Here is a 27,794-nt window from a genome sequence, read left to right as displayed (position 1 = left end):
TTTCCTATAGCATGAGGATCTGATTATATAATGCTTTGGGTTATGATGAATTTGCATGTTATTTTGCAAGCACAGTTGAGCTTGTTCTGAACTGACAGAAAGCCATGTGATCCAGCTCCAACACCGGAATAATGAGTCCTGCTGACAGTCAAAATGATGTAGCCCAGGTTCATCCACTCCAAAGCCGTGTTCGCTATGGCTGCATCTCTACTGGAACTGCAGTGTTTCCAGGGCAAGCCCAGAGCAGAGGAGGGGATTTGTACCCAGCTGTTCTGTAAGACCAGTAGCACAGCAGTGCACAGTAGCACAGTTTTGGACCACGACAATTCATCTCCCAGACAACTGCCTTGCACGATCCAAAGGTAAGCCTGGGCCAGAAGCCATTCTTTGGAAGCAGCTGCAGTGCATCATCCTTCTTCTTTGGTGTAAGAGATCATGTATGAGGGAACACAAGACTCAAGGACTGGACTCAAGGCCAAAGAGTGATCCCTGATGGAGATTAATACAACTGGGATCTGTTGAGAAAGAAGCTACACGCAGGTCTCCAAAGTGCTGGGTCATCATGTTGGAACGCCTCAGGCTGTCCCACGGGTGAGCACACCTGCGTGATTCAGGCAGCTGAGCTCTCCAAGGAAATGTGGAGTGCTTGTTTCAAATAATTACCTGTGTGATATGGGATTATGTGCTACTGACCCTGTCCTTGGTTGGTATTTAGCTTGGCTGCAGTGAGTTGTGTTTCCTGCTGCCATGTAGGATGCCCTTAGTCCTGCAATAGGTCTTAGAAACCACAGGAGTGGAAACCTGAATGAGCCAAATAGTTCTATTTTCATCCATGAAATTCAAGCAGAAACTTTTCTTCAGGCTTGGTTGCACAGAACAGACTACACCTCCAGAAGCCACACGCTGCAGGTATGTGCGGAAGCAGCATTTAAACCCCATCTTGTGTTTATCATTCTGGAATTAGTCAATTAATCATTTAAGATTCCTGCTATTATACTAATTTATTATTTTATGTTAGAAGAACAGCAACATTAAACCTAGGAAAAATGCTGGCCCCCTTGAGAAACTGACTCATGAGGTATATTAGCTTCTATTGTCATGAAAAGATCTATTATACAATAATTAAAAAATCCTCAGTTGACCTCTTAGACATGAGGTCTTCCTCAGGGTAGGAACTTTACGTACCAAGTCATCTTCCTCTTTACATGTATGAAAAACATCTCTTTGTGCAGTAGCCAAATAGAAATGACTACTTGAGTAGTATTTTATTTATTTCTGAACAAGCCTAGCTCTACAGTATCAAAACATTCTTAATCCCAGATTTCATGTTTTTCTCTGAACATCCTTTGTCAGATCACAACTTATTACTTCTAAAACAAAGCTATTCCAGAGTAAAATAGGAATTGAAAATTGTACAAAGGTGTAATTCATAGAATCATAGAATGGCTTGGGTTGGAAGAGACCTTAAAGATCATCCACTTCCAAGCCACGTGCTGTGGGCAGGGACACCTTCCACTAGACCAGGTTGCTTCAAGCTCCATCCAAACTGGCCTTGAGCACTTCTAGGGATGGGGCATCCAAAATTGCCAATAAATAGTTTTATGATAAAATTTTATTATAAAGGGCTGTTTCTCTTGGTTCCTTTGCAAGAGCAGTATGAGATTATAAGAAATTAATCGCATTTGCTACGTTTTGATTATTCTTGATGTCAAGGGCATGGATGATCAACTTTATGGTAAAAAGGCTATTTTTAACCTGTTTGCTCCTCATTTTCCCCCTTGGCAAAATAAAGTCTTTGGAAGAGTCTGCACTTCTCAAGAATTCACTTTTGCAAAGTTAAATTACCTAACAACTGTAAAATATGCTGAGATGCTGCTGCAGAAGATGCCATGCCAAGGATGCTACAAAGTGGTATTACAACTGTGGGGAAGATGAATGGGACCAGAAGAGTTTGGGTGACAGGTTATCTGCAAACAGAATGTGAGGCAGAAGGACATCTTTGGGGAGTAATTAAATTCTCTCTCTGAAAATTTATATCTGCTGGGGATGTCAGCTGAATGTTTGTTCCACCCAACAACTTGAGATGTTCAGCTTGAAGGTCTGTATGATGATTTTTAAAACCTTTTTCACATCATTATTTCAGATGGAGACAGGATTTCATTAATGCTGTAGTAGGATGAGAATAAGCAGTTGGAATATGCCAGTGTAGGGAAATTCTGCCATTTTTGTGACAAGCATATTACTGTGGTATCATTGATAATGTTTGTCACCATAATGTGATTTTTATGTGTGAACCTCAGTATCTGAAACCAGCTGTTGTGTGCCAGAGCAGCTATGGAAGACAACAACCCCAATCAGAAGATGTCCTGACAATGCTGCTCCTTGGGGGTTAATGTGTCTGGGAAGAGCTACATTCTTACATTAACTGTCAGGTTTTCACCATCATTCCAATGGTTCTGAAACAATTTTCCAAGTTATCATAATGGTCTGGTGATAACACATTAGAAAAGGATTTTTTTCTCCTCCTATGACACATTTTTCTCCAGCTGTTGGTAACAAGGTAAGGTTGAAGACACAAACCTGGTGTGTCCTTCGTTAAACACATTTCATGCCATGCGTTTCATGGCATGAAATGCTCTCTGGTGGAATCAGGTGCAGAAAAAGTTTCTTCTTATTTATATGAACTCTCTAAAAATGTCTTTAGTGACATTTCACTTGCTGAGCTTAGTTTTCTTTGGAACATCCTGACTTTCTCATAGCAGGAATTTGTGGAACCGAACTTATTATCTGACACTGATCACTGTGGTGATAATCTCAGGAGAGAGGTAGATACCAGTCCCAAATATAAATACTGAATGACAATCTTCAGAAAAAAACATTTTGAATATTACGTAAAAGTGATAGACATAGTTCTGAATCCATTGATTAAAATATCCTGTATTGCATCAAATTCAGGACAGATTTCATATTGCTAAATATTTTTTAATATTTCATTTGTATAGATATTTTAAATCCCTCTCAAATTCTAAGAAAATTCTAAATTAACACCAATGACAAAGATACTGGTTAGTAATTTCTTAAAGTCGTGGAAGAACCTAATTGCCAAAGTGTATTTGGGAATATTTTATGACTCGGATGTCTCTAGGATAGACTATGCCACAAGAACTGGCATAGCACTGAGTTCCTCTGTAATGGAATCTCACTTGCTGACCTTCTGTAGTTATTATTTGAATCCATGTGATTTTTCAAAAGACAATACAATGCAACTATCGTACAGAATTAGAATATAGCCTAGATAAGACACAAAGCCTTAAATTCAATGGCAATTTAATGCCTGTGCCATTGTTTTCTTTTCATCTGCTCTGATTTTTTGAGGCAGGCCTCTCCCAGAAATGTTGATGCATATATATGAAATAAATAAAATTCACATTTTGCAAAGCCAAGTGTGACATCCTTATGCTACTCAGAAATCTGAAATTTCTGAAGATGCTGATTGGTCTTATGAAGAGTAATATAAAAAGACTGTGTTGATAAATACACACCATTCAAAGGTGGTGAAGTAACCTGAGATGCATGGTCAGGGGTAAGACTGGACTGGGCTAAATGGACACACACCTTGTCCCAGTCTTTCAGCTGAGGATATGAGTGCAGAGGAGAGTTTGGCATTCAATTTAAAACTGTCCTTCCTCAGAGCTGAAATCTGATTCAAATCCCACACAGTTAAAGGTCAGGATACTGCTAATAAGTGACACTGATGTGTGATGCATATGGCACCAAAATCACTAAAAATCATAGTTAGATTTAACTGTATGACTTTTCAGAAACCACAAAACCAAGTCATTTCATTACATTTATGTATGACAATTCTGTTTCAACTCCAGCCTGTTTGGTGAAGTTGATGTCTTGTATTTCTGTGGTACCAAGTTGGGGTTTCTCAGTCTTTGTATGATTTATGATCCCATTTTCTAACCAGTATTTTCATATTTAACTATCGTTAGCCTAAATCCCTCAATAGATGTGGAGGACTTAATCAGAGCACATGAAATATTTGATTCAAGTGATGAATTCTAAAGTCTGTTTTTAATGCACACCATTTCAGTGGACCACATCTTTTATGACCCAGAGTACTATTTATATACTTATTTTTGTGGGTTGTGCCAGAGACCATGATTATATTGTATCATGTGTTTTTAAAAGTACAGAATAGGTGGAGAAGTCATTGGAGGTGAGACTCACCTCAACCTCCTTTAGGTAGGTACGATGCAAATTCCTCTTCTCTTCTGGAATCAGGTAAGTCGGAAATCCTAAACCCCACGAGGGACAGGGCCAACTGCCCTAAAGTGACTGGGAGAGTCCGGGCTAGAGCAGTCCCTTCCCCAGCTGTAAATCCCCACGTTTTCTCACATCAGCCTTGACACTTTGGCTCCGCCAAATCCCCCTGGCTCTGCCTCAGTCTCGAGCCCTAGCCCAGAGGGTGCCACTGGATGCCGACTGTCCCGGCGGGGCTGGGGACAGCACGGCTCCTGCCCGTGTCGCCGGTGCGGGGGGAGGGAGAGCGGGGCTCCTGACGGCAGCCCCGGGCTTGCGGGGCGCACCGGGCCGGTGGCTCGGCTCGGCGGGGTGGCCGCGGCGGGGCCGGGGCTCGGATATCCGTCCGTGCCCCCCGTGCCCGCGGGGTGTCCCCGGGGCCGCGGGCAGCGCTGGGATGCGGGACCGGCCCGCGCCCGGCGCCGAGCGCTCGCCGCCGCCGTGAGCGCCGCCGAACATGTTCCTGGCAGGCGAGGCCAGGGGAGATGCAGTGAGGCGCGGGGCACTTTTCCAACAGCTCCTCCGCCGGGAGAGCCAGTGGCACGGCGCGGCGCCGCAGCCCGCCGCTCTCCCCGGCTCCCTGGAGGAGAAGCAGCCCGGGCGCCATGCAGCGAGGCAGGGTAAGGGGCTGCGGGCCGGGGGCTGCGGGGCGCGGGCGGTGGCGGGCGGGCGCGGTGTCCCCGCTGTCCCCATCCCCGCTGACGGCGGCGTCGTTGCAGGTGCGGGCGGCGCTGGCGGCGCTGCTGGCGCTGCTCTGCGCGGCGCTGCTCCCGCTCCGCCCGGAGGCCGCCAGGGCGCCCAAGCAGCGGCCGCCGCGGACCCGGAGCTGCGGCGAGCGGCCCGAGGAGCTGCTGGAGCAGCTGTACGGGCGGCTGGCGGCGGGCATGCTCAGCGCCTTCCACCACACGCTGCAGCCCGAGCCGCCGGGCCGCCAGAACAACGCCAGCTGCCCCGCCGGGGCACGGCCGCCCGCGGACAAGAGGGTCCGGCTCCCCGTCAACCTGCGCAGCGCATCGCCCTGGGCATACAGGTGACTCCGGGCGCCGGGGGAAGGGAAGGGAGGTGCGGCCGCCTCAGGGGGCCCGGCGGGCTGAAGGGAGCCGAGGCGGGGTCCCCGTGCGGGACTGGCAGCGCCGGGCTCCGCCAGCCTTGCCGCGCCGTGCCCGGGGCCGCGAGGGAGGCGAGGGGTGGCCGCGGCACCGGGCAGCAGCCAGGAAAGGTGCTAAAGCACACGTCTAAGTAGGCGATATAAGGTAATCATGTAAAAACAGCTTGTGTGAGAAATATGTCTAATGGGCAAAAAGAGAAATGAATGAGGTGGAGCAAGCTGTGAGATAGAGCTCACACCCACATCCACACCCACCCGGGAGCACAGACCATCCTCAAAAAGTTACTTGGGCAAATTGTCATATGTGGCAATCAGAGGACCCTCAGCCAAGGACCACCACCAAAGAAGCACCTCTTGACTCTGCAGCAGCCACAGAGGGGCCCAGATGCTTTCCCAAAAATGTGACTCCAGACGCTCTGCTGTTTCTAAAATACTTCAGTCTGTGTTCTGGTCACCCACCAACAGAGCCATATCCTCACCTACCAAACAGTCCCAAGGGCTCGATGTCCCCTTTGCTGTAAGACCGTAGGCAAGGAATGAGTAGAGCAGCATTCTACACCTGTGTTTTCAACCTGTGCTTTGCAAACCTCCTTCCTCTGAGGTGGGAACAGGGACTGACAGACTATTTTTAGGGAGCATAAAAACAACTAAGTAAAGTAAATTGTTTGTGAGGCTAGTTAATACACAAAACAAGGGCCTGCACTTCTATGGGAAGCTCTGGAAAAGCTTGGAAACCACTGATCTAGTACACTAAACCCAGTGTGTGATCACATTCTCAGAAGACTATGAAGTCTTCTGGTGGTTTGAATAAGACTGAGTTCTGTTTACAGTTTTCTGTAAAGGACTGCAGACAACAGGAAGCTAAAACGTGCATACTTAAAAGGAACTGACTTTCTTGCTACTTTTTATACATTATCCCTGGTATATACTTTGATGCAGTTCCTGTGTATTCAGCAAACAGTTATCTCCTTGTTAGGCTCTCCAATAAATATTTATTTTATGGCATGGGTTTTGCTCGCTTTTAGTGTAAGAAGTAATCCTGCTGAGAGAAAGATGGTTTATTTGCTCAGTAAGCCTTTCATAAGCAAAATATTTTTAGCAATACATTTTCCTCTAAGAAAACTGGGCTTTTTAAGCTACCTAAGAGTGCACAAAGCAAATACCATCAGCAAAACACCTACGGTGGGGCTCAGGTATTTTTTATAGTGGTTTTACAAAATACTAGTGCTATCAGAAAATTGTTCCTCTGGTTTGAAAACAGTGCCTTCGTCCTTACGTCTTGTTGGGCAGGTATTTATTTTCAGTTGGAGCTCTGTATAGGCTTACTTTTTAACAGAGAACCAGCTGCTCTTTGGGGCTTGGCTTACAAAAGTAAATCCACTGTACTTTTCATCCAAGTGTTTTCAGACAGACCACTAACCATTCACATACAAGTAACTTGATGACATCTCCAAGCTAGGAATTTTTCAAGATAGTGGGGAAGAAGTATTACACCATTAAAAGCAAAATCTAAAATTATATTCAGAGAGGAAAATATTTCTCTAGGGTAAAGAGGCCTGAGCACTCTGTCTAGTAACAGATCTCATTTACATCTTTATTTTTTTGACTTCATTTTTAGTGTATCATTGGCATGCAATGAGACAGCAACAGATATCTCAGGATGTGTAACAAAAGTGTAAAATATAAGGCTGCTAAAGTGCATTAGGTGCTATCTCATAGACTTTGAAGCTAGATATAATATTTGTTTTGTTCTGTGGTCTTCAGCTGGGTACCCTGGAAGCTCCTTAATCCTATTAGAGTTACTCCATATCTTTGAGAGGGACACACATCTCTCCATTAAAGACTGCGAGTAATGTCCCATTTGGCTTTGTCAATGGTTAATCAATTTCACTTACACAATCCCAACAATTTCTTCTCCATGGCTGGAGTGTTAATCTGAAAAACTGCACACAGCTCTCTTCCATACAGCATTTTCTTGACAAGCTTACTTGCATTTAATTCTTTTCCCTTGTAAATTGCTCCCCTTCATAGATTCACTGCTGTCTCCTCAACTGCCTTCTGAATCACCAAAGTTGTTCTAGTGGTGCATGCTCATAAATAGATTCACTGTAGGCAGACCCCTCTTGTATGTCCTGATAGGAAACTGCTCAAAGGCTGAATTTGGCTACTTGAAATTTGCATCAAGGTGCCTGTCCCGTTCCAGCGTCTCACAGACATCCTGCTCTTTTCTGCACCTAAAGACTTGCAGTGCAGTTCATTTCTGCTCTGTGCATAAAGGCTCTTTTTTCTTTTTGACATGCATTTTAATGCCTGAGATACCTCATGCTGTTTCTCTGTCTTCATTGGCGTTGTAGCATTTCCCATTGTTACCATCTGCAGATTTCATTAACATACTGTTTATACTCCCTATTCCAGGTCATTAATAATAAAGATATTAAGTCTGGCTCTACTTACCTTCCCCTGAATATCTCCCCAGGCACCTGCTCCCAGCTGCTTAATGCTGCTGCTTGTAATTCTTCTGTTCACATGACTGTTCAGTCCAAGTCAACTGGAATTTTTTCATATCAGCATTTATGAGAAAGAATCAAATATATTACGTGGAGAACTATGTGTAATGTTGACTCTACTGCATCATCTGTATCCCAAGCCTGTCATTCTGTTTAAGTGTGGAAGAATTAGGTTTGACTGGCTCAAAGCTCAGATAGTCCTTGTGTGGCTTCTTTGCTTATCTTTGCTCTGTGCTTACTGTTTATTTTCCATTACTTGGTCTTTTAATTTGGTTATACAAAAATCAAGACTTATATCACTTTTGGCTTGCTGCAAACCAGAGATACAGGAGCTGTACATGGATTGCACCTCAGATCCATCTGGTCCCCGACCCTGATGCTAGCAGCAACCAACAGGTGGTATTTAAGGCAAAAGTTAGGGGAAAAATACTTGTTCATGTGTCTGATACTGAAATTCCATCCTGGTGGCCACAGGAGATCAGTATATAACTCAGGGCACAGAGTTTAATCACGTGAATCACTCTTTGCTCTGCAGAGCTATAAAGAGACAGCAGAGTTCCCTGAAGTCAGTTGAGCACACTGGATTTGCTCAGCAGCTCAGGAAGTTGGGCTACAAATTACCCAGCTTTTTTTAAAGAAAGAGAGCCAGCAACAGGAGTTGTGCCCTGAAATCATCCTTCCATGAAATCATCAGGCTGTGTGCCAGCTTGTGACATCTATCCAGGGGTTGCTAGTCCATTTTAGCAGTATTACATGGACAGTCAATGAAATCCAGAAAGCCTGCTTGTACAAGGAGGTTCTGGCATGGGCCACTTGGCTACTGCTATGGGTCAGAGCTGCTTAACAAGAATTAATGGTATGGGTGGACCTGCAAACTCTGCTGACAGCACAGGATGGGTGCTCTTGTTAACATTTACAGCAGCCACAATCATGGAGAATCATTAGCAGTGCAAGCACAGCTCCAGACATGCAAAGAAAAGTTGCTCATGAACAAGAGCCATTATAAAAAGGATTAATTTTAAATGTCTGCCTAAACATTTGTGGGGGTCTGATCATAAAGTTCAGAGCAAACCTTGAACAATCTGATCCTGCTGAAGTCAGCAGCACTTTTACAGGTAGTGCTAATTTGTGATTCAATTCATGGTGCTGCAGAGCACAGATGATATTCATTAGCCAGCTGTGTATATCAGCTCTGTTTTTATTTTCTGATGTCTTAAGGCTACAATAACAATCATAACTAATTTGCAAACACACTTCTACGTGAGTTTAGCAAAATTTCTTTATGTGTATTCAAGAAGTCATCCATGTTTCTGAATTTCCAAATCCTGTTGTTTTTGTTTCTGCCTCTGGGATCTAATCCTGCATATACTAATGATTAACTTACAAAGATTTAACTTTTATTGTCAGTATTGCTCCGATGATGTTAGCCAAGTTAGCCAGTCCCTCTCTCAAACATTGCCCAGCTTGTTTTTTTCTGTTTTTCAAAAATCAGTTTAAAAGGATCCTTGGTTTAGTGCTCATTTACATAAATTCTTAATACAAGTAATACAGGCAAGTCATTTTTCACTGGTAAAAGCCAAGCTTGTCTGCAGTGTGTTTGAACAAAGTCATACAGGAGGGCTTTCCTTCAAATAATACTCCAGTGATTTTCTAGAAGCTTATCCAAGGCATTTTCCAGGATTTAACATTACCACATGGCATGGTGTGCCTGTCCCAGAGATGCAGCCGAGGGAAAGAATACAAGGGGGTGCAGAGCTGCCATCCTTTTTAGTTGAGCACATTTGTACAACTCTTCAGAAGATCAGTTAGCACTGGGCTATTTCTGTGCAAGCATTGAGCTACCTACAGCAGTAATACCTATGTTGCTGCCTGTATATAAAATAAAGCATTACATGAACAAAAGAACACCTGCCATAGGGAAATAAATGTCTTGGCAAGGGGGAAAAAAAGCTGTAAGCTCTTAATCCTGTAAGTATTTCAGAGTGTGAAGGAAGGGGATGATGATCTGCTTATTAGACTTTTGATAACATCCAGCTGTTAGCCCAGTGCTAACAGTGATTTTCTGAAGAGTCGGCTCCCTGCCCCAGCACAGCATCTGACCCTGTGGAATCAGAAGCTTGGAAATTACGAAGTGACAATATTATTAAAAATACGACATATAAAAGTAGCAGTACAGGAGAAGGCAGATTAAGTCTCTGCAAGAGTTTTACTTCTTACAGAAAATTTTCTCTTGAGTTTCCAGGCTTAGTACGTAAATGGCAGGAAGTTTGTTTTTCACTGGGAGCTCTCAAAGCGCTCGTAGGGTCATAAGGAAAAGCAGCCGAGTCACACTTCATTAGCAGTTCCAGTTCAGCACAAACCTGCTTCTTGTTCCAGCAGACGGGAACAGAGCAGCCCAGCACAGCTCACTGCTGCTGTCACTTGGGAACCAGCAGCGCTGGCAGGGCAGATTCGGCCTTCCACAGTGGGGACCTGAGTTCACAGGACACGGGCAATCCCCATCAAAGTGTCTGGGCTGTGTTTGCAGCAGTGGCCACAGCAAGTGACACAAGGCTGCAGGGGACATTTCAGTACCAGGGAAAAGTTGCACTTCTGTGGTTCTCCACCATTCCTCCCAGCTCCATCCATCTCTTGGGTGTAAGGAAAGACATATCAGGAACTTGGAGCATGCATTTTTACCTGGTTAATTAATCCAACAAAAAATGTTTACCCTCTTCCAGGAGATGTTAAAACATGACTTATAGTAGTTGGTGTTTTTTAGTGGCTCCAACCCAAGCAGGTCTGGGTTGCCTAGAGAGACACAAATGAGGTTTTATTTATACAGCTTTTCTGAACAGCTTTGAGCTGAAGATGCAGAACCTTGTATATGGCTCCAAATTTTAGTGACATTTGAGTTCTGGTATTAATTTCAGGAGGCATTACTTAGAGGCTTCAGCCTTGAAGTTCTGGTCTGGATGCAAAACCAGATCTATATTTTGAATTTATCACTAAATTTGGATTCTCTCTGATTCCTTCCAGTCCTCTCATGATGTATTAACATCGAACTCAGTAATATAAGAGATTTTTTCCCTTGGAAAGTAGAAAACCATGCCACAACCACACCATCTTTCAAAAAACCCACCTCATTAATACCTGACTTTTTCCACATGGGAATCTGGAGGAGAAAGGTGGTTGTAGACCTTGATTCCAATGACAGTATTACCAGTGAAACCTCTCATGTTTGCATGCAGAAGCATGGTCATGCTTTCCAGTAACATCATAAACCAGGTGCTAGAGATAATACAGCAGAGGAAATACCACTAACTCAACACATGGTGTGTTTAACAATCCACCACTGAAATTACTCACACTTGAGTTTGAAATGGGAATGTATCACAGTAGAAAGGCCTGTGTTCCCCTTTCTTCCCTTCTACCTGGTCTACCAGACCTTTTATTTCACACTGGTATGAGATCCTGTAACATGAAAGTATTTCCTGGGGAAAGTAAGCAAGTATAAATGGGACAGAGAAGCATTGCAAAAAATATCTGCAACATCACAGGTGTCTGGCTATTAGAGAACTGGTCAGATTTGTTTTGTGAGGAAAACAAATTATTTTAATATATATAAATTAAAAAGTCTATTTTCCCCGATGACAGGATAATCCAATTTGTGTTTGGCAAAAGCTATGATTCCAGATTTCCTTTGACCAGATAAACTGGCAATACTTCTGAAAAGGGCAGCTCCCTTCTGTCCCTTCCTAAGCTGCTTGTTCACTCTGGCTTGTTGGTGCAGAGCTCTGTGTATATGTGTGGCAAGACAGCTGACAGACCAAAACCCAGCTTCTGATGGAGTTACTCCTCAGCTGAATGAGTTCCTTGATCAATCCTGTGACCAGAAAAACACCAGTGTCAACTCAGAGGGGGGTGTGACGGGGAGAGCCAGGCTGCCTGTTCTCACAATCACAGATTTTGTTGACTAACAATGACTGCAGTCACAGCCTGAGGCAGACTTAGGGTTCTGTCTCTTCCAAACCTGAAACTTCCTCTCATCTCAGAGACAGCCTGAAGAGATAAAAGGTGAACACTCTGATACCCAAGGAAGTGCTGCCAACCCTGGGAAACACAATTTAGAAATTGCTTTAAATCTATTAAGATTTAAGATCACTGTAAGATCTGTTAAGAGATCCCACCTGGAGGACTGCATCCAGCTCTGGGATCACAACACAAGAAAGACGAGGACCTGTTAGAGTGAGTCCAGAGAGGGCTATGAAAACACTCAAAGAGATGCAGAACCTCTCCTATAAAGAAAGGCTGAGCCTTCAGTATCTAAAGGGGGCCTACAAGAGAGCTGGAGAAGGACGTGGAGTGATAGGACAAGGCATAATGGCTTTAAACTGGAAGACAGCAGGTTTAGATCAGATACTGGTAAGAATTAAGAGGTGAGGGTGGTGAGACACTGGCACGGTTTGCCCAGAGAAGCTGTGTATGCCTCATCCCAGGAAGTTGCAGTTTATCTCAGTGTGGGCATGAAAATGTTTCTCCTCTGTGATTAGAGGAAGATACAGTAGGCATAAATTAGAAAAGCAATAGAGAGTTCTCCTTTCAAGGAGAAGGCACATTTATGATCCCAAACATACTAGGGAGAAAAACCTACAGTACAATTAAATTCTATTTAAATTACTAAATTTTAAAACATCATGTTGTGGCTTTAACAATAATAATGTTAACAAAGATTTGTACCAATTTTTGAAGAACTCAAGGCAGATAAAAAGTTTAGAAATGCCCAAGTATCCTTTTTATTGGTCTGTTTACCCATTTGGCCCAAAATGCAAAACTCACTCTGTTTAAACCCTTGAATCTCACAATTCAGAAAGCCAGACACTTCATACTTCCATGTGCACTAGGACCTAATTTATTCTGTAACCTGTTCATGTTTTTTTCTTTACATCTTACGAATTAGAACACAGACAGCAACAGGTACAGCTGTTTTTCCTGGCAAAGACAACAAAAACATGATATAATCATTATAATAATCTATAAGATTATATAATTCCAGATGAATATACCTGGTTTTAGAGGTACTAATGAATCTGTATTTGCTTCCTCTAGGATCTCCTATGATCCCACGAGGTACCCTAAATACATTCCCGAAGCCTACTGCCTGTGCAAAGGCTGCCTGATGGGCATCTTTGGCGAGGAGAGCTTGCACTTCCGCAGCACGCCGGTGTTCATGCCCACCGTCATCCTGCGCCGCACGCCCGCCTGCGCCGGGGGCCGCTACGTCTACACCGAGGATTACATCACCATCCCCGTGGGCTGCACCTGCGTCCCCGAGCAGGAAAAGGAAGCAGAGAGCGTCAATTCCAGCATAGATAAGCAAGAAGTGAAGTTGCTGGTGGGCCAGAACAAGCCCTCGTCAGAATGAAGAATGTATTAAAAGTCATGTTTCAGTACTGGCCTCACAGCATCACCTCACCACCTCAGGAAACTGCACCGCAGCAGCAAACACACTCACCCTCTTTTTCTGTTTATGGTTATTTCAGATATAAGTCCAGTCACTCAGATCATTAGAGATGCCAATTAGTTCTATTTCTTTAGGTCATGTAAACTTGTTTAGTTCATTATTGCAAACTCCAAAGTAGCCTTTTTTTGTTTTTCCTTAGAGCAGAACATTTTATCTTTGCTTATTCACTGTAAATTTTAGAAGATTATGCAACCGTAAGACATGGTAGCTATTACTATAGCAGGCTACTGGTTGTAGATATTTTTGAGGAATCTCTTATATTCTACTTTTAAGTACACTTGTATAAAAATCACACAGCTGCTGTACATGTGACAAATCAGCAGTTAAAAGGACAATTTCTCAGGCTGGGAGAGCCTCCCTTTATACTGCATAGGCTCCAAGCTTTGCCTCTGAGCTGTTACCTCTTTGGCTGATTTATACACTACAACAAGGAAACCTTTGCGGAATTGGAGTCATTAATGAAGCAATATTCTATGTGCTTGCTATTTTTAAACTTGCCAAATTGCTAAGGATTCAAAGGTGTTGAGAAAAAACATGCTAGAATATTGTAAAAATGCAGCAGACTTTCTTGATGTGGACTATGTCTAATTACACAGAAAATATCAATTAGCAAAAACACAGTTTGGGTCCTAAGAATTCTGTATTTGACCTCATCCATCACTGACTGCTTAACTTCCTTGTGATGAAACTGTGTTCCATGCAGCTGAAAGGCCAAAACCTTTCTCATTTTAGGAGAGGAGATTCCCCATTAAAAAGTAAGTACCAAGGATTGGCTTCAGCTCAGGTGTGCTGCAGGTGAGTAAGCAGACTAGGTCTTAACTTACAGATCCTACAAGAGGTCCTTGAGTTGAGTCCCAGCCAATCCAAACTTGTTAAATCCAGCTGATTTTTACAATTGCTGTTACTCATTTCTCCTTATGCTACATGTAATAGACGATCATCACGAGCAAAAGCTGACACTGCAGATGGGCAGCCTTCCATCTGTGCAGCCTACTGCTGATGGAACTTGATGGCAGGCCCTCAGCAGAAACCCTGCATACACAAAAACTTGCATTTCCAGAACAAGAGACTTAAGTTGACTCAGCTTAGTGAATGAGAATCAGGAACGACCAGGCATGCCTTGCACAAACATAATTCCTGAGAGGGCCACACTCGCCAAAACAGATAAACCTCTGAATGCACAGCAGAGAATCTCTTTTACAGATGAAGGATTATGACTGCAATATCTTTACAGAATAAACATCATATGCAGCAATGTATCTGCTACATCATGAATCTTGAAATTGGCCTTAATTCATAGCAGAGAAAGCCCCTACACTACATAAACACACTCTTCTTTGGAGTGTTGTTGGATGAAGAATGGAAAGACTATGAGCTAATCACAATTAACAAGTTGAAGACAGAATGAAAGTCATATGACAACTCCATGTCTTGGTGCATCCTTATTGATTGTGCTCTCTCAGACTCAGTCTAGCGTAACAGTATTTTTACAGTGCAATCTGTGAAACCTCTTACAAAGCCTAAAATAACTTTAAGAACTCCAGAAATGAATAAAGATTCCCATCACAATGTCAGATTGAAGGTTGTAGCTGTGGTTTTTGTGCAGATGCTTTTTCTCAATTCTCCTTGTCTTTAGATCTGTGTTTCCTCTGATTGTGATGCCTCTATCTCAAGGGGATTCTCAAAGGTGAGTTCAGAGATGGTCATAAAATGTTTATACTACTCAGAGAACAGCTAATTGCCTGGCTGCTGCCAGCAATTATAGGTAGTTACCTTTTCCCCAGAGAATGAAAATACTTGCAGCAGTTACAACCTCTTTTCCTTCCTCCTAATGTGGAGGAACTTCTCACCCTCTGAGCAGAGGGAAATGGTAATCAGAGGGTCTCAAAAGGGAGGCTGACCCACAAAACTGGAGAAACACTGCACTAGGTGATGTTTCAGTAGCTTGATCCCTTCCAGTTTCACCATTAGATTGTGAGGTTTTTTTCCACATGTACACTTAAGGCAGCATGAAGTTGAACCTTCAGACTCCACGGCATAGAAAGCAAAGTCTTCACCCTAACAGGCAATAATATGACCCAAACAATAACAGCAAAATGTCGAACCATGCAGTACTTAACATTTAGTAGATACCCAGAGGGGCTACCAGCTAAGTCTGGCCAAATACTGCCCTCCAGCAGAACTCATTGTCTGCCCATACACTTTTGTTATACAAATTTGTCTGCAACAAATTAGTTATTAGAGCACATGGGTATATATTTGCATGATGTGGAGAAAAAAAAAAAATCTTTTTTTAATTGCAACTGTCTTGGTCTCCAGACATAAATTATGGAGTCATTTTGAGGTTTTCAAATAACTAGAGCATGTTCAGGGAATTCCTGGGAGGTGCAAGCTAAAATCAGGTAAATAAACATAATCAGTTTCTCCACTCCAGAAAAATAGATGCTTTAGCTTATAGAGAGCTTCAGAAAGTGGATGATTGAAAGTACTTGAGAACTGCAAAACCTCCATGGATCAATAGAGCGCTTGTGTTGGTGACCTCCTTCTCATCACACTGAAATAAGTGCAGCAAGCTTCCCATGGTTCAGGCATCTTTATGCTATTTTGTTCAGAAGCCCATTTTTCCATCTTAATCCTCCTTTTCCTCTGTGACAGACTTTTTAGCTGAGCCAATTGGCTTCCTGATTCAGCTTTCCAGTTAGGTGTCTCTTAAAAGCTGTTTATGTTTTAGCACGAGCAACTGTTTGATATTTTGTCAGTGAGCAACTGTTTGTTAATACTTAACATCAAGAGCTATTAGCTAAACAAACACTTTCTGGCCTTCAAAATATCCTTCCATATATCCTTTCTCTCCACATTACTCATGTGGGAAAGGTTGAGTGGTAAATGTAGTTTGCATTTGTTTGGAATTGTTTTTTTTTAACGAGGTCATCACATCATGGATTTATATCAGTTTCACTTCAAATGTGGTGTGACATTTTCCAGCTTCCAGCCCTCTAGTTACAGCTGCCGCAGACTTGCCTTTAATTTGCATGGGGGAGGGAGTGTTCATTGGAGTTGCTTCAAGGCTTCACAAACTGTTGACAGAAGGAAGACATGAAATGCCTCACTGAACCAACTCCAGGCCCAATAAATGCAAACAATTCAAAGCTAGAACTATCTGGCAGCTGCAGCTGATTTGAGAAAATTTTTTGTTGTGCCAGGAAAATCTTTTCCTTCAACAAGGTTGTCCCTGGAATACATTAGGAGACACAAAACACAGAACAATATCCTTGGTAATGAGATTATTTTCTTGTCTGTAGTATCGCTTAAGGTAGTTTGGAAAATTCCTATCATTCAGGAAGGCTGAGGAAAACCTGAGATGCTAGTTTGGGTTTACTTGCTGGTCATCACCTAAAGGTGTCTGTCTGAATAAGTGAAAATCTACAGCTACACATAAACATGGAATTGCATGGGGGAACATGAGTATGAAAGCAGCAGGAGGAAAAGGGAAAAAGGCTGTGATGTGCTCAGAAAGTATAAACACCCATTAATCCTGCTGGGATGAGGGAACAGCCATAACTGCCTGGACTAGGGTAGTTTAAAGAGGCTGTAGCTGCGCAGTCATAAATGCCACTGGAAAAGGAGCACGGTGCTGACACTTCAACACAGTCTGTTCCAACAGTAAGTCCACCCATGAGACACCCCCAGTAGTCAGTCACTACTTGACACTGACATTTTTATTCACAATCCTGTTACAGAAGAAAAGAGGGTTTTGCTGTCACATACTATTTCTTAAAGTTACTATGCTGGCACAAAACACAAATTCACTATGGATTTTTGTGACTTGTACCCTTCTCAGAAACAGCTACTTCCTTGGAATCAAGTAAGACAAAAATAGTTTACCTCCCATCACTGATGAAGGCTGTAAATGCCACTAGTCAGGCTCTGCTTGGACAGCTGCCTGCACTCCCCAGGCCTTTAAGAGGGAGGCTGGTGGACAACGGGCTGCTCTGTTGGGTGCATCTGCACAGATTTTCATGTACCCTCAGTTCCATAACTATGCATCTTCACAGTGCCCCTTTTCAAAGCAGTCTGACCTACATGTGAGAAGCAGCAGTGATTTTCTTGGAAGTGAACTTCTTGGTACAACTGAATGGTGCACTTTCATCTTTTTAAGAAATATCTCTGATGAAGTTAGCAAAGTTGACTTTTAACTCTGCTATGGAGAGCTCAATAAAACACCTTTACCAAAATGAAGCCAACAAAGCAGCAAAATTGGTGAGGCTTCGATTTGAACAGCACATTCTAATTTAGCTGGGTGGCAGGGGAGCAGTTATCATCCTTTCTGGCAATCATACCTGTCCCCCTTGAAGCCTCAATGCAGTTGAAAACAAAGTTTCATGAGTTACTTCATTGTCTCCATCTGCTTGGTGTGCAAGACGCTGAGGTAATGAACCAGTTTAAAGTACAGGTTAGTGCCAACAGCTATGCAGTTACCATTCTGGTTTGCTTTATTTTCAAACTGGCCACATGAAAGTGATGATGTAGCCTCCCAGAAAACAACTAAAGCCAGGTGTATTTCACCTGTGGACAGTCATTTTCAGGGGAATTCTGGCTCAGCAGCAAGGATGGCATCTGGTTTGAAAGGCAAGACTGTATGAGCCCTGGACTCACACAGCAGAGAGGAGAGGCCGGTGCCTGTTCTCCCTGCGAGCGCTTCCTCTGCTGCACTTCTCTTGTTTTAACAACCTGTGACCAGCCTGACAGAAACAAAGGTGTGTGCAAGAGGAAGAAAACTGTTACCACAGAACCCAGGAACACTGCATGCAGGGAGGAGGCGACAGGTATAAAATGTGAGGAGGGAAAAGCCTTAGGAAGCAAACAGATCTCTTGGAAAATGGGGAGGAGAGCTAGAGTGGCTTGGTGGGTATTTATGAACCACTGTTGTGTTCAGCTCAGACAACACCATTCTCTGAGCACTGAGAGAGGATTAGAATCCATCTGTATTATTCCTGCTCAGCTGTTTACTCCATCAGAGGGGAAAATCTGCATCCAAACAGCAGAAATATGAGTATGATCACTGCCTTATAAAAAGTCTTGTCTCACAAGCTAAATTAGGCTTATTCCCACCACAAAATAAATTTAGTACTTGATTTTATGTGATTTGTCCTGTAGATGCAGTATTTCTGTTAACTTTTACACAGTATAACATACAAAGACAAGTGCTTGTGTTTTGTAGAGTGTTTTTAGAGATTATAAAAGTGTTGAGTGCCTTGAAATTTATGAACTAACTTTCACCCAAAAATACTTCAGTAATGTAGTCAAAAGGTTAGTGAAAACTGGCTTTAAAATTCCCAGTTATCAAAAATCTCTACTTATGCAAAGCACAGCTTTCCAATGTATTATCTATTTTGACTGAAATACAGTCTAAACCTTAAATATAAAATCTAACATTTTTCTATTTGAAACAGTGGGAGTTTATCAACATATTATTCCTCAGTGGCCCTGTAAGATTCAATGATTTTTAAGACGCTTCTATTCTACTGCTCTGCTGCTGTCTCTGGAACCGGAAAAAAAAATAAAACCAGGCAGCTGGAAAAAAATCATAACCATTCTTGTAACTTGACATACCTGTAGATCCTCTTTAGTTTGATATTGAAATTATTAAAAAGCAGGCATTATGGTTAATCAGAGCCATTATGATTCAAGATTTAAGGGACATGTGTGGGTCACATTACTACAGAAGTATCACATTCTTTGGCAATGACGATTCTGATGCCTGCAAGGCAAACACCTATGTGTTGTTATAAGCTAAAATCACTTCAAAGAGGTCACTGATGTGTCCTCAAATGGTAAAAGTTACCAGCTAAAATGAAACTCTAACAAAGAAGTTCCCATTATCCAGCACCTGCATTGCTTGGTCTGCATTTACCTAATACGAAACACAGTAGCTGCAAATGCTTACTCATTTAAAAGAGAGAGGCTATCACACCGTGTTGATTCCAGCTATCCCAGAAAACAGTACTCAGAGCTGACTATGTCAGCCCTGAAAAATGTGGCATAACTGACAGTAAACAGAAAGAAGCTTGACTGAAAAAGTTGTAGATATGTAGATGATCTTAGAAGAATCAGTCCAGTCCAGAAGCATAGTTCACATAGCATCGAAATTCATTGGCTAAATTTCGTGAGTGTTTTGGAATAAACGTGCACATCTTCACACCAAGATGATTTGCTGCCTGTTCCTCCATGACTGCACCTGCAGCAAAAAATAACTGGTATTCAATAAAAAAAAATAGTAACAGAATGTTTGAACTTTTTTAATAGCTCCTCCCAAACACATAGAGAGTCTGTTTTTTTTTAAGGAAGACAGGCTTAAAGCAACCACACTCTCGGACTTCCTTTACAACAGACTATGTTGTAAAGGAATCTGGGAAACTTAAAGTAAATCTATAAGAATGGAAGACATCCCAAGGAAATTAATGTCCAAGAAATTTCACAAAAATAAGTAGACGGTATGAGTGCCATTTTTACAGAAACCAAACTTGAACTCAGTCTTCTTGCTACATTCCAAGGAAGTTAAATGGTAGGGAGCTGTGGGAAATGCAAACAGATTACATCTACTCTTTCACTTACATAAACCATGGAGTGATATTTGCAGCTACACGCTGAGAAATCACTGCTTTGAGCAGTAAACTGAAGGACCACCTATCCATTCTAGGGAAAAACTTCTGAGAACCACCCTTGCGTGTCACTGCCATGTGCACTTAAACCAAGGAGCAGGCTTTCCATGGTCACATTATTTTAATTTTTCTTTATTTTGCCTGCTTGGGTGCCTTCCCTCAAATTGTACATACAGAGGGGCTTTTACCTTTGCTTTTTGGAAAGGTTTCCTGGATGTCTTGAGATAACAATACAGTAATAACAATACTTTTTTATTAACAATACAGTTTAAGAAAAGCCATGACTTGGGTAGACACACATCACTTCCCAAAAGAGCAAGTGCACCTTCCTAAAGAAGGACCCACTAGTACAGATATCTAGTTATCTGGTTTCTGCTTTTATCACTGCTTTTTTAATTCCTCCTGCTTTATTTCAGTGCCTAAGACATAACAATAACTTGCCATATGTTTGTCATTCCAGATTTCAATCACTGCAATTATAGAGAATGGCCTTTCTACAAGAAAAATTGTTTTTTTGGAATTTTGCTGGATGATTGTATAATTCCTCAAAAATTTAGTAAAATTCATAATGCCATAGGAAAAAAGTACTGACTTGAACTATTAAAACCCATTGCTGTTTAAAATAAAGGTTGAACTCAAGTACTCAAATAAAAAGCTTAGGATACATATTCCTCCTTAAATTGATGATAATTCAGCATTATTGAGTTAGTATTTGTCTCATGTAAGTTTGTCATTAGAAAGAGAGAAAAAAGCTACTTAAGGGGACCTAATATTTTTGTTAGTTTATACCTGTGCAAAGCAGAATCTTTCCTTTTGTTAGGTATTTGATGGTCTCTGCAGTCTTTTGAAGACATTCCTCAGACAGATAGGGTGGATCTGCTATTACAATGTCAAAACTGTGTGGCATGAGATTTTCAGGTAAGTCCAAAGGGTGGTTGTAATCATAAAAGATAAACTCTTCTCCATACACAGAAAACCTTCTGTCATACTCCAGTATACACACAGAAAAATCCTCACCATCCTGTTCTTTCAGTTTCTGGTACACACTCGGTGCACTAATGCACGCTATCCTGAAAAAACACACAATAACTTAAAATTGCAATTTTCAAAGGCAAACAACAGCAACAAAACTCTACAACAGTCTTCACAGAAGCTTTGGGAAAACATTTTAAACATTAGTCCCAAAAATATAAAGTACTGTTCCTCTATTCTAACAATTAAGTATCTTAGTAACAAAGTTTTAAGTATGAAAGTCATTACCTGTTCAACACCATCCTACATAAAGATCTTAAGCTTAACTACAGAAAAAATCTTGTTTCAGAAAAGCAAGGAAGTACACTCAAAAAATGAAAAATTACTGTTTATAGAAGCAGGAAGAAAACCAAGTTTTTTCCATCTGCTCTACAGAAACATAATATAAAAACTAAGAAAATAATTACAAGTCAATAATGTGCTCTGAAGCACGTTGTATTTCTCAAAAAATTAAAAATATTTACAGTAAACTTTTACAAGGCACAGGCTACAACATTCAACAAAATGACAAAGAGGAAGATCAGTATAAACTATTAACTAAATAATATCAAAGCAGTTCTGCAGTATCTCAGTTGAACAAAACTAAAGTACAATGTAATGAATTAACCTGCATGCTCTTGTCTACATAGCAGAAACAAAATATTTGCAGAGGAGATATGTTAAATCTACAACACAGTTATTAAACCTACCTGCCACCTTTTCCAGCTGCCAGAACTGCTTCCTTAGCCAGGCATGATGCAGTTTCATCACTGTACCAAAACTGGCTCAGTTGCTGAAAAAGATAATGCACAATTACAAACAACATGAAATCTTCTGGCTGTGCTATGCAGAGTTACGTGTGGTGAGTCATAACTGAAGAAGATCACAATCCATAGCACTTCTCAATTCACAACCAACATCTTGAGTGCTCCCCTCTCTAATTTCATTTTATTAACCAGCCGCATAAGAAACTTGGTCAGGGCTACTCTTCTATCTGTGCTTCATTCACTGAAATTTATAGTTTCTTACCCAGTCTTCTTCTATTGAGCCAATGGAATATTGATTAAACCCTTGGGAGGTCTTCATGCCCTCTCTCTGCTGCTGTTCCAAATAGAACTCCTGGAGGGCAGCCAATGTATGGGATGAAAGCTGGGGAACGTCATCATCATCATCCATTTTCTTAGATGTCAACAAGAAAAAAGAAATTAATTAAATTAACCCTTTTCAATTGTGAATGTTTTTTAAAACAGAATAATCTTGAGGTAAAACAACTTCCACCAAGAATGCAGCTAACGAGGAAAACCTCCTAACAAAAGAAAACTTATTCTCTCTACTTAAGCGCTATTAAATCAGTGAGAGGCCAATTGGAAAAAACAAGTCTCCACAGAGAATTCAGGAAGAGCAGCAACACTGTTCCCTTTCTATACAACATGGATTTGGCTTGTGTTCTTACAGGGAAGTTGACATTACAGTTCTTGGTTTCCTGTGGATCTGGAAAACCCTATAGAAATTATTCCCTTCCTTCCTAGAAATAATGATAGCTATTGGTCATTCCTTCCCATGTTCAAAAGCCACATAATTTTGACTCCAAATGAAGTAAACTAGGATTCTAGCTCCGTATCACCTGGTTTTAACTTCCATGCCATAAAAAGATTCCTCTGAATGCCACAAACCTACAAGGAAAAAAAAAACCAGAAAAAAAAGGCAGTTAAGACGCTCCAAAAGGACACGGTATGTACCAATGGAGAAGTACAGCTGTTTTCAGAAAGCTCCTGAAGTGCGTTCTGCCAGGCGGCGTCCATGAGCCGTCCGACCCCAGGCAGCACAGCAGGCTCTCCCCGGGAACGGTGCCACCTCCTGGAACAGAGGGGCCGGAAAGGATTCAGCACGTGAAAAGAACTGGAGAAAACTGAGAAAGATTCTTCTCTCAAGAGACCATTTTCCCTGCATTCAGTCTAAGAACCAGCACATGGGCAACACCTTTAACAGAGCCGAGAGATGCAGACAGGGATACACCTGTATTATGCAAAAGTCACCAAGAACCGCCGGCCACCTGAACAGCAAGTGAACATTTTGAGTAATTTCAAGTGGAGCTGCTCATGATTCTTCTCCTCATTCCCTGAATTACAAGGAGAGCTCCAGAACTGGCAGTCTCCTGCCCTTCCATCCCTCCTTCTGCTCTAAAAGAGCTTTCAATATGAAGTTTCCTTAAAACAGCTTCCTTCTGCTTGCTGGAAAAATAGTACCTTATCCTAGCACTGTGAGATAATTCTGCCAATTCCTCAGACACAGTACACACCTAAGGAAAGCTCTTCTCTGCAAAACTTGGCTTTTCCAGAGTATCATTTATTGACTTGCTGGTTTCTCAGGCCAGGCTGGCCAAACAGGGAATTCCTCACAGCCCAAAGATCCACCTATAGCATCAGCCTCACGCAAGAGAATTCCAGAGTCAAGCTACTTAGCAAAACCAAAATCATTATTTTTCCTCGAGTTTTTCATTGAACAAAACACAAATGCTTTAAGACTATTTACATTATTAAATTATGTATTATTTAAAGTATTTATTATAGACATGACTATATCTCCAGACAGATAACACAGTATCTAGCCACAATGCTCTAACAATACACAATACTATGACCCATTTTAGGTTCTGTACAACAATTTATTTTTGCTAGGACATGGTAGAAATTTACAATTACTCCTTAACTTACAACATTTCTTTCATTAACTGAATGATACATACAGTAATCTGGTCTGCTATTACCCCCTAAGCAAGAACATATCTATGCTTTGACACTAAGAAACTGAAACAGGTGGAAAGCTTCATTTTTTAAGTCAAAAGTTGAAATTTTTTGATTTGCTGTTCAGTGAGCCCATACTGGCATTTGCAAGGACTAAATCCATGCCCATGAATCTAAACCCTCACAGATAAAGTTGCTGATGAAGAATCTGCCATTGTTTCAGAACATAAAAAGGCATACTGCCATAGACATCTTTTATCTAGTAATAATTTTTAGTTGATTTTTCAATACTCTTCCTTCTGGTTTGTAAATTAAAGCCTTAGGAACCAAGAAGTAATTAACCGTGAGGTTTTGCGAGGAGAGGTAACTCAGAACATATGGTAGAAATATTACATACAGCTATTATAAATGCCTCCAAAATTCAATATATTTTTCTGACTCAGGTTATAAGCATGAAGACATTCTCATGCTTAAGAACTACATCAGAAAACCCTTAAAGTGAATTTATGTGTACAAGACTTGTAAATTCCTTCAAGGGAGACAGTTCTACTGTTTGAAATCCCTTCATTATCTCTTCTATTAAGTTCACTGCTCTCAAGTCCAGAAGCAACCAGAAGCAACCAGAAGCAAAGTTCTACGGGACATAGGAAGAAGCACAGAAGCCCACAGTGCCTCTGGCACTTAGGGAATCTTTACCTTCTTAATTCCCAAGGCCGCTGAGGCTCCAGCTGACCAATCCCTGCTTGCCCAGGCCCTGGATCCCTCCACATGCAGACCATGCTCTGTCCTCACACAGGCGCTCTCTGGGAGCCACAGAGGGGGAAATCAGATATACCAGAGCAGCTCAAGAACACTGCGTAAGGTTTGGAAAATAAGTCAAAGTTCACTTAAAGGAAAACACCAGAAAAGGAGGTAAGCTCCCTCAAACAGAGTGGAACAGGAACAGGCAGGGTAAAATGGGAAATTTGTGTTCCTAGGGTAAAATGGCAAACTTGAACGCTACCGGTCCCTAAAGGGCCAGATCTACCCATAAAACAGGAAAAATGAGGTGATGAATTACACCATGTGGCCTGCAGTGCAGCAGGTGGGATGAAGGGGTTGGAGGTCCCTGCAGACTACTTAGTCCCTTCCCCTGTCCACAGCTCAATTTCTCTCTTATTAGCTGATGCACTGCTCAGGCAAATGTCATCACTACAGAATGAAAGCTGTCCAAAGAAAACAAAACCTAAATTAAGAGATAAGAGCAGCACAGGTAACTCCAAGGCCTTATCCACACAAGGATGTTGTACGTATTTAACAATAGTTTCTGGCGGTCATGTATGAAAAGTCTATTTTTATATAGCCAAATTCTGAAACAGAGAAAAAAATACTCAAACACCATGGAAAAATTACTAGTCTTTAGTCCCCAGTACATTTATTTCACCTGTAGTTATGACACATGGAGAACAGGCAACAAAAAACATTAGGAAAGACTGCTAAAAGGCCATGGAATAAAAATGCATCTGGAAAGCCATGCTGTTCATCACTGGGAAGGAGGAAGAAGAGGACAGTGTTAGCCCTTTAGATCTTTTACCAAAAATATAAAAAGCACATGTGCAACTTCAGAAAAGATCTTATTCAAAGAGCAACCTTGATCAAAAGACAGAGAGCATGAAATGGAGCTAAATCTAGTTGTCTGCATTTTTTCCAAGCTGCCCAAGTCAGTCTTTGAGACAAGCAGCTCATCATCCACGGTGTTTGTAGCACACACCGAGAAATGCTGGCCAGTTGTGTGCAACCCTAATGAAAATCACCTGGAAGGGGCTGCAACCACCTGCCTGGAGGTAGAGAAGTCCTGATCTGATAGACTGGAAAGCTACTAAATATCTGGACTTGTGCCCTGATACCTCAAAAGCTGGAATTTCACAATGCGTCAAAGTCACACAGAAACTTCAAAAGAAGCTCTCAGAGGATTACCAAATACGCAGAGGCTGCACTGGATTAACAAAGTAAAGTCAGGAGGCCTGGTGGTCACTTCCACCAAGAGCAAAAGGAAATTGTGATGTGTCTCACGGAGGGCGCGCAGGCAGGGCACGGGATCGCCTGTCCCCCTGCACGTGGCTGAGGGGACACGGACGGTTCCCGGAGAAGGCCCTTTCCTGCTGTCCCCTCCCCCGTGTGTCGCTTCGAGGGCGCTCTGCGGCCACACAGAACCCCTGGGGGTGCACAGCGTGACGCCAGCCAGCCCGTCCGCGCCTCGGCCGCCATTGCCCGCGGGGCGCAGCGGGGTCGGGCGGTGACGGGGCGGTGACGGGCGGGTGAGGGGGCTCCGCGCCGCCCCGGCCCCACCACCCCCGGGCGGGAGCGCCGCCGCCCATCACGGCGGTGCCGGGCGGGCACGCGCGGGGCCCCGGGCCGCGCTCCCGCCCCGCGCGCTGCCCTCGCGCCACTCACCGCCCGCCGGCTCCCTCCGCGCGCGCGCAGCTCGCCCCAGGCCCCGCCCCGCGCCCCGCGCCGGCCGGGGACCGCGCGCCCCCTGCTGCACGCGGCGGGGCCCGGCGGAGCTCCCGGCCCCGCCCCCTCCGGCCCGGCCCCGCCCCCTCCGGCCCGGCCCCGAGCGCGCCGGGAATGGCGGCGGTGCCAGGGTGGGTGACGGCACAGGCACGGGGGGAGCGTGAGCTGGGACCCAGACAGCCTCCGGCACCCGGCCGGTCAGACCCGGAGAGCACAGGCACCCCTCGAGTCACATGGCAAGTGCTCAGGAGCCGCCAGCTTCTGCCTTGCAGCGCAGCCCAGCGCCCCAAACTGGCTCTCCTGTCCAGGCTTCCCATTTCTATTCGGCATTGTCAGGCTGGAACGAGCTCCCTCTCTTGCTTACAAACGGAAATCGAGCCGGTTCTTAGATGCTTTCAGAAGATAGCAAGTTTTAAAGTATCTTCCTTGTTAACGTTATAAAATCCTAGAATGGTGTGTGTTGCAAGGCACCTTAAAGACCACCTAGTTTCAACCCCACTGCCGTGTGCAGGAACACCTTCCACCATCCCAGGTTGCTTCAAGACCCATCCAATCTGGTTTTGAACACTTTCAGGATGATCCACAGCTTCTCTGGGCAACCTGTTCCAGTGCCTCACCACTGTCACAGTAAAGAATTTCTTTCTAATATCTCACCTAAACATACTTGCTTTCAGTTTGAAGTCCTTCCCCCTTGTTCTGTCACTATATACCCATGCAAAAATTTCTCTCAATCATTTTTTGTAGGCTCCCTAGAGGTACTGAAAGACCACAGTCAAGTCACCCCAAATCCTTCTTTTCCAGGCTGAACAATCCCAATTCTCTGAACCTTCCCTCATGTGAGAGGTATTCTCTGCCTCTAATCCTTCTGGTGTCCCTCCCTGGGACTTGCTATGACAGGGTAATGTCCTTGTGCTGGAGACTCCAGAGCTGGAAGCAGCATTCCAGGGGGGATCTTACTAAAGCAGAGGGGGAAAATTTAATTCACTGTATCTTTCCCTTTGGTCATAAAAACTTCCCATTTTCTTGTTTCTCATATGTAGGCACAACATGCTTTTCGGGCATCTTTCATCTGCCCCAAGACAAGCGGCTCACCCATTTTTCTCATTCTTTCTTTATAAAGCCTGATGTTTGTAAAAGTCATGTGCATAGTGTTGTCTCTCTGTTGCTCAATGACTCTCCTAGAATCCAACCAACAGGAGGTTGCCCATCAGATTATTTAACCCAACAGCAGACTCCTCATGTTCTCCAGAGCCAGAAGTTGTATCAGCAGTGAGCTGAGTAAGAAACTGCTGATTTACCTACAACCTGCTCAGTCTTTGTCTGCCACAACATTTCGCTGTGGCTGAACAGAAGGTCACAGGCTCAGCACTGGGCATTAATGAACAGAGCAGAACTATTGCTTTGGAAGACAGAAATACTAAATTAATGATAAAATATTTTTGCAGCACAGCTTACATA

The 27,794-nt window shown here is 42.9% G+C and overlaps 2 protein-coding genes across 5 annotated transcripts; one reads left to right on the top strand and one right to left on the bottom strand.

Moving 5' to 3' along the window:
- Positions 1–4,913: 4,913 nt before the first annotated feature.
- Positions 4,914–13,327, top strand: IL17D (interleukin 17D; the record flags this gene model as incomplete). The annotated part of the gene is made up of 3 exons (XM_084226298.1): positions 4,914–4,928; positions 5,028–5,338; positions 13,012–13,327. 3 exons carry the CDS (start codon positions 4,914–4,916, stop codon positions 13,325–13,327), a joined length of 642 nt encoding a protein of 213 aa, XP_084082424.1.
- Positions 13,328–16,809: 3,482 nt separating this feature from the next.
- On the bottom strand, positions 16,810–26,320 carry EEF1AKMT1 (EEF1A lysine methyltransferase 1). Of its 4 annotated transcripts, XR_014617046.1 has the most exons (6): positions 22,839–23,071; positions 22,129–22,278; positions 21,810–21,892; positions 20,878–21,158; positions 19,374–19,664; positions 16,810–17,505 (listed from the first exon to the last, which is right to left on the bottom strand). XR_014617046.1 is itself a non-coding variant. In XM_084227099.1 (5 exons), the coding sequence occupies exons 2-5, from the start codon at positions 22,273–22,275 to the stop codon at positions 19,537–19,539; spliced, it is 639 nt and encodes a 212-aa protein (XP_084083225.1). In that variant the 5' UTR covers positions 22,276–22,278; positions 26,277–26,320; the 3' UTR covers positions 16,810–19,536. The 4 variants fall into 4 exon arrangements, 3 of the variants coding, with proteins under 3 accessions (XP_084083225.1, XP_084083226.1, XP_084083224.1); XM_084227099.1 differs by lacking the exon at positions 22,839–23,071 and adding an exon at positions 26,277–26,320 and having other exon boundaries at positions 16,810–19,664; XM_084227100.1 differs by lacking the exon at positions 22,839–23,071 and adding an exon at positions 24,540–24,637 and having other exon boundaries at positions 16,810–19,664.
- Between the last annotated feature and the right edge of the window lie 1,474 nt (positions 26,321–27,794).

Source organism: Fringilla coelebs, assembly GCF_963513975.1.
Source record: "Fringilla coelebs genome assembly, chromosome: 2".
Lineage (NCBI taxonomy): Eukaryota > Metazoa > Chordata > Aves > Passeriformes > Fringillidae > Fringilla > Fringilla coelebs.
Note: the sequence above shows the minus strand (reverse complement) of the source record. Positions and strands in the feature narration are given on the sequence as shown.

Coding starts and splice junctions, on each gene's coding strand:
- EEF1AKMT1 (XM_084227098.1), bottom strand. CDS start 22,901: ATGGACGCCGCCTGGCAGAACGCACTTCAGGAGCTTTCTGAAAACAGC. Junction 21,159..21,809: donor GCAGCTGGAAAAGGTGGCAG/GTAGGTTTAATA, acceptor GTGTTTTTTCAG/GATAGCGTGCATTAGTGCAC. Junction 19,665..20,877: donor AAAGATTCTGCTTTGCACAG/GTATAAACTAAC, acceptor TTTTTGCTGCAG/GTGCAGTCATGGAGGAACAG.